Source organism: Schistocerca serialis, chromosome 5, assembly GCF_023864345.2.
Source record: "Schistocerca serialis cubense isolate TAMUIC-IGC-003099 chromosome 5, iqSchSeri2.2, whole genome shotgun sequence".
NCBI lineage: Eukaryota > Metazoa > Arthropoda > Insecta > Orthoptera > Acrididae > Schistocerca > Schistocerca serialis.
The window spans coordinates 497,235,514-497,247,733 of NC_064642.1; the positions used below are offsets into that span (position 1 = coordinate 497,235,514).

General features: G+C 39.8%; 1 protein-coding gene across 1 annotated transcript in view; it reads left to right on the top strand.

Annotated features, from left to right (window-relative positions):
- LOC126482030 (multiple PDZ domain protein) overlaps positions 1-12,220 on the top strand; it is a 1,476,438-nt gene that overhangs the window by 1,417,415 nt on the left and 46,803 nt on the right. The window contains exons 17-18 of the mRNA XM_050106002.1: positions 11,440-11,511; positions 11,747-11,918. Coding sequence (XP_049961959.1) covers positions 11,440-11,511; positions 11,747-11,918 — 244 coding nt within the window. The remainder of the gene's footprint in view (positions 1-11,439; positions 11,512-11,746; positions 11,919-12,220) is intronic.

Below are 12,220 nucleotides of genomic sequence, written 5' to 3' on the forward strand. Positions count from 1 at the left end.
GAGACACAGCATGCTACCAACGGAAGCAACATATTCAAGAGGGCGCAGTGATGGGCGACCATGAAGTGGCTCCACTTCAGTCAGAATGATCCCGCAAATTGCTAGAATATCACAGACGGTGTTGGGTGTCATGTTAGACACCATTTCCTTACTGCGCCACAGTTCTTCGTTGATGCAAGTCTTTTGGCCGAAGCTTTGAAAACCAAATACAGTTACATGCGAGAACAGTTGTGCAGGATGCACTTCAATCCTTTTGCTATTTCATGAGTTGTAAAACAAAAAAGGAAAACAAAAAAACAAACTGGAAGTTTTCCTAGTAAGAGCACACTGATTACATCTGCAGACTCAAAGATTTGTCTAGCCTACCTGAAAATATGGTGACCTAATCTTAAGTAAATAGATTGCCTTAGCAAGGACAGACAAGCACCGGTTTCTGAGAGTAACCTCACCAGGTGTTGCCAGTGAACGCATTTAAGTGCATTTGCTGGGCTGTGTCCTGAGAAGTCTGCACTTCTAGACATATCATTCATTTGGTACACTTCCATACATTGAGATGTACTTGCCTCGTGACTGCTACAACATGTATCTTGTGAATGTCCCTTTTTGCTTCACATGTGGCAGACTGTGCACGGCTGGGGACACATGCTGTGCATGTAACATAGAAAACAATGTTTACCGTCAGATCATGGCACTACAGCAATCATGGCACATAGCCTTTGGTGTGGTTGTTGGTGATGTTGGCTGGGCTGTGGAGCTTGTGGGGTAAGGGGGGACCCCACCAGAGGTGGCACGACATCCGGCTTGGCCACTATCAAAGATAACTGCTGCGACATCTTCTACCAGCTGCATGGGCAGTTTCATACGATTGAGCTATTCACATTACTTCTGTAAGAGATGGATCTGATTTCCCACAATGTGTGGTTCCTCACTTCAGAGTCAGGTGTAAGATTCCCTGCAACATCATTAACTATGGACTGCATAATTATGCAGGCACAAACATTTAAAATACAATTCCTATTTGATTCGTGCAGGTTGTTGACCCAATCCTTATAAGATTGTTTGGTGCCCATTTTCTGCTGCCAAAATTCTGACCTGACTGCAATAATATGTCTCTTCATCAAAAAATGTTCCTCCCTTGGAGAACAGATTCTAGCAAGAGTGGCTCGTTCCAAAGGGCTCCACCAAAAATTTTGTGATATATTCCTTTCAGTTTGATATACAACAGTTGATACAAGTGTGGTGTAGTAAGACTGACAGAAACTCAGTGTAATGAGGCCTAGTTCTCTCTGTTGCAGACATACACAAATTGTATTATTCTGCAGTGACAAACCAGTTTTTCTTTCCCCATTCCGTTCATCCAAAGCCGAGGGCCTGTGGCAAGTGGCCTGTAGCCCCTTATTCCCTCCACTCTCCTGGCCTACAGTCAAAGTGACACGACCAAGTGGTTTCCCTTTCTCCTCCTTGCCCCTCACTGTGGGCCAGCAAGCATGGGCCTCAATGGATGGGCCACTACTCTTGTTCCCCTCTTTCCCTGCACCCTGACCATGCTGTGGGGCCAATAGGAGACGGCCCTTACTCCTGCCACACCTCTGGCTCCTAAAACTGCAGACTCAGTGATGTGACCAAGCTGTTTCCTTTTCTCCATGTTGGCCCTTGCCCTAATGCAGCTTAAGGCCAGTTTGAGTGGACCCATTAGACGGACCACTGCACTCGTACCCCTCTTTCCCCATATCTGGGCAAACCCCGTTGTCCTGCTGCATCCCCACTCTTCTCCCCTTTCCCACCTGATCACGTGTCATAACAATTTTTGGGGCTAGCCACCATGGGCCCACAGCACTTAATAGTAATTTCTGTCATGTCTCTTCCTGCATACCCCCCCCCCCCCTCCCCCCCTCTGCAGTGAACGAGGCCAGGTCTCAGTAGTGTTCAGTATTCTGTAACTGTGTGGTTGAACCTCGAGTATTCATACAGTGATTTTAAAGTGAATAAAGTACATTGTTTGCTTAAATGCCCTTTCTTTTATTAAGTGTCGAAGAAAAGATGGAAATCAGGTGGTTAGGGCACATCGATCAAAAGGTTTCTTGATGTCTCAAATCAATGGAAAGAAGAAGAGAACTTTCTGCAACACGTGGTTCTGTAAAAAGTTATGGTTAACAGTGAGTGAAGATTATTTTATTTCTGGTGTGCATTATTTGATGGTGAAGGATTGTGGACAATAGTTGGCTGTAAGGATCTAAAGCAATTAAGGGAACAAATTAAGAAACATGAAGAAAGTTGGCTACATTTAGAAAATGTTTGTAAATACAAAATATTTGGCACAATTAACATTGCTGCTCAGATTGATTTGGTGTTTAAAATGTCAATTCAGAAACGTAATGAATTATTGACGAAGAATACACACATATCAAACAGTCGAGTGCTTAATGTTTTGTGGAACTCAAGAGTTAGCAGTAAGGGCTCACAATGAAAAATGGGAGTCAGACAAATGTGGCAGTTTCTTAAATTTGTTATCTGTTCTACAAAATCTTGACAGCATGTTTGATTATCAGTTTAGTAGTTCTAGTACTTCTGTATGTAAATATACGTCACACATGTTACAAAATTAACTTCTAGCTAGTATGTATAAAGTTTACATTGAAGAACTGATTAAAGACATCAATGCTGCCGCTTTTGTCACTGTGAAGGTAGACGAAACAACAGCTATTATGTGGAGAAGTCATTGTCATTATAGTGCAGAATATTAAGGGGAAGGAAGCTGTTGAAAGATTCCTTTCCTTTGAAAATATTGATGATGGGACAGCATTTAGGTTCTAAAAAGAAGTCTGTAACGTTTCAGTGTTCAAGAAAACCTCGTTACTCAGACATATGATGGTGCCCCAATAGTGAGCAGCAGTCATGGTGGTGTACAGACTGTGATGCAGAGTACTTTCCCATATGCCAAGTATGTCCACTGTTATGCACACCAAATGAATTTGGTTATTCAGAATGCTTCTAGTAAAACCATAAAGTCTGTTAGGTTGTACTTCACAAATATTTCTGGATTTACAATATTTTTCTGTTCATCACCCAAGAAAGTGATTTTTTGCAGACACTGCAACAAGAGAATTTATTCAGTCTCTTTAACTAGATGCACCTTCCAGCATTGTGTAGTAACTAATGTTCAAGAAAACAAATTACACTTATTGGAATGTTTTGATGAGATTGAGGAAGAAGATTCTTGGGATGATATTACAATAAGAGAAGCATTTGATTTGAGAGATTTACTTCACAATCCAGACTTCCTTCTAAAAAAAATTTTCTGTGAGATTATGAAACATGTTGATATTTTGTATAACACAGTTCAGATGAGAGTGCAAATGAAGTTACTATATTCAATACATTATGTCATTTTGAGTCAGCTGTTTCTTAAATATGAGAGAACATTTGAAGGTGTCGAGTTTCTGAAGATGAATGTTTTGCTCCTTCAAGAAAACGTTCCAAATATAGCACTCAACCTAATCTTGTAACAGATAACAAAGAAATATTGTGAGTAACCAACTGAAAGGAAGGAAGGAAACTCTCATGTATTCAGTATCTTTGAAATTATTGATCTAAAAAGTTTGCTTCTTTCAAAGAACATTTCCATGCCACTTTAGTCAATACTTTTTCAATAAGATACAGTCTCTGTATTTGCCATTATAAATTGAAAAATGAATTGACAGTGATTCATCATAGCAATACGTTTAAATGCATTACATTGGTTTGTGAGCTGTTTACTTTTCTTGTGGAACATTCCTGCGGAGAATCGTTCACTGAAGTACACAAAACATTGCAAATTGCACTAACTACTTGTTTCAACACCAGAAATATAGTGTAGTTTCAGCACTTTAAAAAGAATGAAAACCTTCCTCATGAACAGTATGGGTCAAGAAAGTCTGAACTCATTGGCGGTTTGTTCCATTTGTAAAGAAGAAATCAGTGAAATTCCAAACTTCTACAACAGAATAATTGACATGTTTGCCAGTCAGAAGCATAGGCATGCACAACAGCTGTATAAGTAACCTGCTAGCATAGATACCCCATTAGTTAACATGCTAGTTGGGTAAAATATATTTGAAACCACTACTAACCAAGGTTTTTTCATGAGTTTTTGCCATAAGCCAAAAGTCAGGAGGGTTCCTATGTTTGCCCTCTGGTGCATTCCCAGTGGGGAAGAAGTTAGATGCTTCCTCCCAAGGTTACACTACAGAAACATACCTAGAATAGATATGAACATCAACAAAAGGAGAGCAGGCAAACTTCGGTTTGAACCCAAACAGTTCCAAACCCGTGAAGTTATTCAATAAAAATTACACACACACACACACACACACACACAAATAAATAAATAAATAAATAAATAAATAAAAATTGAGTTCACATCTGTATATATTTTATTATTAGCTACACTATTTCTTCGATTATATTTATAACAGCATATTTAGAATACGTTTAAGCATTATGACATAAATGGAAGTTATATAATGAGCCCTTCACAACAGTTCTGTTGCAGAGTTTTCTAACTTTTTGTGTGGGGCCCACCAACAAAAGTGAGCACAAGTCGCCACTGCATTCTAGGTAACTCAGGTTCCGCCAGACTTGTTAACAGCTGTAGGATCTGTATTATATAATACAGTTCAATATTCCCAGATAAAAACATGGCAATTTGTCTTTCTGTATCATAAATTTGATAAGCTGAAAAGTGTAACTGCAATTGTTGGTGGTGAGCACCCACTCTTCATGTTCTTAGTTAATCGATGGAAAAGTGGCAAACACCAGTGTTGTGGGAGACATCCCACATACACTCACTAACACTTACACTGCCTGTAGTGTAGCTGTTGTTAGTGCCTGATAACCCTGTGTGGTTTGTGTTAGTAGTTATGTAAATGGTGCATGGTTGAAGAATCAACATTTTCATCTAATTACAAATATGTTCAAGATCCAATTTGTACCCATCACAGATTTCATCCATGTTGCCACTCGTGTGAAGGTGAACTACTTAAGAGCTAGCAGGGTACTTGCCCTGGTTTATTTACAATTACAGATACCCTCAGAATTCTCCTCAGAATCAGTGCAAACTAATATAAGTCCATATTCTAAAGCAATATCCAGTCTGTACCTTATCAGAATTACTCCTCTGACAATTACAGTCCACGATAGTGTCACCTAGCCAAACTGCGTGCATACTTTCTGCACACTCCATATGTCATATCATAACTGACTTAGACCTGTCCTGAGCCAGCTTATATGCCGGATTCTAGTGTGGTCTCTTTAGAGGGCATTTTGGATGACAAGCTCGGTCTGAGTAGTGGCGCCATGGCGGTTGACAGTAATGTTACGTCAGCTACTCAGTTTCCATAGTAACACCATGTGACGTCTTTATAGTTTTACTCTCTCTTCTGCTTAAAAATAGTCCAGACTGTTTTAAAATGGACTATAACAATTGTAAATGTGGCACCAAAACTACAAGATCTATAGCTAAACAGAGAACTGTAACTGCTGTAGATGAAACATCAGATTTACAGTACCCAGTTCAGTGACGGGAAACACTTTATTTCTTCTCCAAGGACATTACTCGTCATTTTTCCATTTGCTTAATTTTGAAGTAGTGTTAATAAATATGGTAAAATATTATTTGACTTTTAAAAATTCAAATGTTTGTTGTTGTGGTCTTCAGTCAAGAGACTGGTTTGATGCAGCTACTCTAACCTCTGTAGGCTTCTTCATCTTTGAGTGACTACTGCAACCTAGATCCTTCTGAATTTGCTTAGTGTATTCATCTCTTGGACTCCCTCTACCATTTTTACCCTCCGCACTTCCCTCCAATACTAAATTGGTGAGCCATTGATGCCTCAGAATGTGTCCTACCAACTGATTCCTTCTTCTAGTCAAGTTGTGTCATGAATTCCTCTTCTTCCCAATTCTTTACAATACCTCCTTATTAGTTACATAATCTACCCATGTAATCATCAACATTCTTCTGTAGCACCACATTTCGAAAGCTTCTGTTCTCTTCATGTCTAAACTATGTATCGTACATGTTTCACTTCCATACAAGGCTTCACTCCACATAAATACTTTCATAAAAGACTTCCTGACACTTAAATCTATACTCAGTGTTAACAAATTTCTCTTCTTCGGAAACACTTTCCTTGCCATAGCCAGTCTACATTTTAAATCCTCTCTACTTCGACCATCATCAGTTATTTTACTCCCCAAATAGCAAAACTCATCTACTACTTAAAGTGTCTCATTTCCTAGTGTAATACCCTCAGCATCACCTGATTTAATTCAACTACATTCCGTTAACCTCGTATTGCTTTTGTCGATGTTCATCTTATATCCTCCTTTCAAGACACTGACCATCCCGTTCAAGTGCCCTTCCAGGTCCTTTGCTGTCTATGACAGAATTACAATGTCTTCAGCAAACCTCAAAGTTTTTATTTCTTCTCCATGGATTTTAATACCTACTCCGTATTTTTCTTTTGTTTCCTTTACTGCTTGCTCAATATACAGATTGATTAACATTGGGGATAGGCTACAAACCTGTCTCACTCCCTTCCCAACCACTGCTTCCCTTTCATGCCCCTCGACTCTTACAACTGCCATCTGGTTTCTGTACAAATTGTAAATAGCCTTTCACTCCCTGTATTTTACCACTGCAACCTTCAGAATTTGAAAGAGGGAATTCCAGTCAACATTGTCAAAAGCTTTCTCTAAGTCTACAAATGCTAGAAATGTAGGTTTGCCTTCCCTTAATCTATTTTCTAGATAAGTCGTAGGGTCAGTATTTTGCCTCAGGTGCTCCAACATTTCTACGGAATCCAAACTGATCTTCCCCGAGGTCGGCTTCAATCAGTTTTTCCATTCGTCTGTATAGAATTCATGTTAGCATTTTGCAGCCATGCCTTATTAAACTGATAGTTCAGTGATATTCACACCTGTCAACACCTGCTTTCCTTGGAATTGGGATTACTACGTTCTTCCTGAAGTCTAAGGGTATTTCACCTGTCTCATACATCGTGCTCATCAGATGGGAGAGTTTTGTCATGGCTCTCTCTCCCAAGGCTATCAGTGGTTCTAAAGGAATGTTGTCTCCTCCCAGGATCTTGTTTAGACTCAGGTCTTTCAGGGCTCTGTCAAATTCTTTATGTAGTATCATATCTTGCATTTCATTTTCAACTACATCCTCTTCCATTTCCATAATATTGTCAAGTACATCACCCTTGTATAGACCCTCTATATACTCCTTCCACCTTGCTGCTTTCCCTTCTTTCCTTAGGACTGGTTTTCCATCTAAGCTCTTGGTATTGATACAGGTTGCTCTTTTTTCTCCAAAGGTCTTTTTAATTTTCGTGTAGGCAGTATCTATCTTACCCATAGTGATACATGCCTTTACATCCTTACATTTGTCCTCTAGCCATCCCTGCTTTGCCATTTTGCACTTCCTGTCACTCATTTTTGAGATGTTTGTACTCATTTTCACCTGCTTCATTTACTGTATTTTTAATGCATGAATAACAGTGTCTCGAGATGATTGGGTGTTTGCGTAGTCCTCATCATTTCATCATCATTCATGAATGTGGCGAGATTGGGCTGAGCAAAGGTTGGGAATTTGTATGGGTGCTGATAGCCATGCAGTTGAGTGCCCCACAAACCAATCATCATCATCATCATCAATAAAAGTTTTGCATTACCTCGGTTCCGAGAGTTCCGGAACCTGTTCATAAAATTGGAATAGAGATCAACATAAATATTGTTTCTGCCCTTTTTATTGCTTATGAAAACCACACATTGCATCTTGTACCACCATACAGCGAGATCTTCAGAATTGGTGGTCCAGATTGCTGTACACACCAGTACCTCTGATACCCAGTAGCACATCCTCTTGCATTGATGCATGCCTGTACTCGTCACAGCATACTGTCCACAAGTTCATCAAGGCACTGTTGGTCCATATTGTCCCACTCCTCAACAGCGATTCGGCGTAGATCCCTCAGAGTGGTTGGCAGGTCACGTCATCCATAAACAGCCCTTTTCAGTCTATCCCAGGCATGTTCGATAGGGTTCATGTCTGGAGAACATGCTGGCCACTCTAGTTGAGCGATGTCATTATCCTGAAGGAAGTCATTCACAAGATGTGCATGATGGGGATAAGAATTGTGATCCCATGAAGATGAATGCCTCGCCAATATGCTATCGGTCGGAGGATGGCATTCACGTGTCGTACAATCGCTACGGCGCGTTCCATGACCACCAGCGGCATACGTTGGCCCCATTTAATGACACCCTAAAACAGCAGGGAACCTCCAACTTGCTGCACTCGCTGGACAGTGTGTCTAAGGCATTCAGCCTGACCGGGTTGCCTCCAAACACATCTCCGGCGATTGTCTGGTTGAAGGCATATGCGAAACTCATCGGTGAAGAGAACGTGATGCCAATCCTGAGCGGTCCATTCGGCGTGTTGTTGGGTCCATCTGTACCATGCTACATGGTTTCATTGTTGCAAAGATGGACTTCACCATGGACGTCAGGAGTGAAGTTACACATCATGCAGCCTATTGCGCACAGTTTGAGTCGGAACACGATGCCCTGTGGCTGACCAAAAAGCATTATTCAACATGTTGGTGTTGCTGTCAGGATTCCTCAGAGTCATAATCCATAGGTAATGGTCATCCACTGCAGTAGTAGCCCTTGGGTGGCCTGAGCAAGGCATGTCATCGACAGTTCCTGTCTCTCTGTAACTCCTCCATGTCTGAACTGCATCTCTTTGGTTCGCTCTGAGAGGCCTTGACACTTCCCTTGTTGAGAGTACTTCCTGGCACAAAGTAACAATGTGGATGCGATCGAACCGCGATGTTAGCGTCTAGACAAGGTTGAACTACAGACAACACGAGCCGTGTACCTCCTTCCTGGTGGAATGACTGGAACTGATCTGCTGTCGGACCCCCTACATCTAATAGCCACTGTTCATACACAGTTGTTTACCTCTTTGGGCTGGTTTAGTGGCATCTCTTAACAGTCAAAGTGATTGTGTCTGTGATACAATATCCACAGTCAATGTGTATCTTCAGGAGTTATGGGAACCGGGGTTATGCAAAAGTGTTTTTGATGTGTGTATATTTTTTCCATTCATCAATTAAATTCAATATCTCTTCTATTACCCAAGTATTTATACTAGCCCTCGTCTTTTTACCTATTTGATCCTCTACTGCCTTCACTGTTTCATCTCTCTAAGCTATCCATTCTTTTTCTACTGTATTTCTTTCCCCTATTCTTGTCAGTCATTCCCTAATGCTCTCTCTGAAACTCCCTACAGCGTCTTGTTCACCCAGTTTATCCAGGTCTCATCTCATTAAATTCCTACCTTTTTGCAGTTTCTCCAGTTTTAATCTACAGTTCATAACCAATAAATTGTTGTCATAATCAACATCTGCCCTTGGAAATGTCATACAATTTAAAACCTGCTTCCTAAATCTCTGTCTTACCATTATATAAGCTGTCTGAAACCTTCCAGTGTCTCCTGTCTCTTCCATGTATACAACCTTTGTTCATGATTCTTAAACCAAGTGTTAGCTATGATTAAGTTATGCTCTGTGCAAAATTCTACCAGTCAGTTTCCTCTTTCATTTCTTACCCCCAATCCATATTCACCTACTACTTTTCCTTCTCTTTCTTTTCCTATCATCAAATTCCAGTCTCCCATGACTATTAAATTTTCAGCTCGCTTAACCATCTGAATAATTTCTTTTATCCCATCATATATTTCTTCAATCTCTTCATCATCTGCGGAGCTAGTTGGCATGTAAACTGTGGCAGGTGTGGGGTTCAGGTCTATCTTGGCTACAATAATGCATTCACTATGCTGTTTGTAGTAGCTTATCCACACTCCTGTTTTTTTATTCCTCATTAAACTTACTCCAGTGTTACCCTTATTTGATTTTGTATTCATAACCCCGTATTCACATCACCAGAAGTCTTGCTTCTCCTGCCACTGAACTTCACTAATTCCCACTATATCTAACTTTAACCTGTTCATTTCCCCTTATAAGTGTTCTAATTTACGTGCCTGATTAAGTGATCTGACATTCCACACTCCGATCCGTAGAATGCCAGTTTTCTTTCTCCTGATAACAACGTTCTCCGGAGTAGTCCCTGCCTGGAGATCCAAATGGGGGACTATTTTACCTCCGGAATATTTTACCCAAGAGGATGCCATCATCATTTAACCATATAGTAAAGCTGCATGGCCTCAGGAAAAATTATGGCTGTCGTTTCCACCTTGCTTTCAGTCATTTGCAGTACCAGCACAGTAAGGCCATTTTGATGAATGTTATAAGACCAGATCAGTCAGTCATCCAGACTGCTGCCACTGCAACTATTGAAAAAGGCTGCTGCTCCTCTTCAGGAACCACAGGATTGTCTGGCCTCAACAAATACGCCTCCGTTGCGGCTGCACCTACAGTATGGCTATCGGTAGCGCTGAGGCATGCAAGCCTTCCTACCAACGACAAGGCCCATTGTTCTTGGGGGGGGCGGGGGGGGGGGGGGGGAGAGGGTTAAAAATTCAGATAAACATTTAATTTTTGTTACAAAGATTTCAACTGAATTTTGAAAATCCGTAAAGTTACCTGTTGGACAATATGAGGCAAACAGTAAGGGTGGAAAATGAGAATAGATTATTATCTTCAAGTCCGTAAACAACAAATAGAATTCAAGAAAATGAGAAGAATGTAGCATGTCACTTTTAATGAAGCCTATCATTTTGATTTTGATAGGACTGTGACGACATGTCCAGGATGCAGACTGAACAACAGCAGAACAGAAACCAATTACACACTCTTATAAGAGAAATCATAAAAAATTATCATGTAGAACAGGATGAACAGTGATGATTTTAATTTCCCAAAGTGTGGAATGTTTGCTGAAGATAATTGAAATAAATTGAATGAAGTGACAGAAATGAGTATTAAAATAGGTGTGTGAAGGATACGCTCAGGAATTCATGAGACAAGAAGTTCATGAAAAGTACAACAGAAACCGAGGAAGGCAGTTGCTACATAATCTGGAAATCTAAGTCTGGATCAATTCGATAGTAATTTTATTGCATGAGCAAGCAAAGATTTAGGTTTTCTTATTCGATGAGTGTGCCAATAATGAAAATTTTGTCTTACAATCACTAGGCTATTCATTAGAACTGATACTTGCTGTTACAGACATATAAACCGAGCTGAAATAAGTCTTCCACACATTCTGAACTCTGTACTGTTTGATGAGTTCTCATCAGATTAGTTGTACACAGTGTGCCTCTAATTCCTTTCCTTCCAGATTTTTTTTTTTTTTTACTCGTCAATTAAATGTATTATTTAAACCAGATTTCTGTATATGTATTAATGGAGTTTCCTTTCACTGTGTTTTAAGGCTGGCCTTGTTGTAGGAGATATGATCCTCGCTGTTAACAAGGACACACTTCTTGGGTCTGATTATGATTCAGTAAGTACAATTTATTTAGAATCAATTTGTTGCATTATTTAGTAAAAGCAGTGTTCTTATAAATGTAATTCTTTGTACATACTGTTCTTTGCCATTAGGTATTACTGAAACTAATGTTTGTATGCAAATGTAAGATACAATGATAACACAATGAGCTTAATTTATTTGCCTTGTACCCATTTCAAATTTAGTTGAGGTAAACCAATCTCATGTACTCTTTTTGTTTCCCACAAAGGCGGCATCACTTCTGAAAAAGACAGAGGGTGTGGTCACACTGATTGTGTGCAACCCAAACAAAGCCAAGCAGGAGGAGGAAAAGAAGAATGCAACTGGAACTCCATCACCAGGAGAAAGTATGCCAGTTCAACAAGCATCTTCTCCAACACCAAAGGAGCCGGAGAAGCCAAGTATGTCTTTTGCGGGGAAAAAAGAAAGAAAAAAAGAGTGACACACATCTCAAAGCAAAATTAAAACTTGACACTGTGTCCTAACATACAGAAAATCACTTGTTTATTTTGAAGGACTTATCAAACAATTTAATTTTTATTTTAAAAGTTATTTTGTAGTACCAAGGAATTTATTCTCATCTACACATATGTGATGTTGAAAATAAAGATAAAAATGTTATCTAGTTAAAAGGCACTGTAGTGTGACTTATTCACAAATTTTAATTTGGAGGTAAAAATTATTGTGTATTTAATGACTTGTA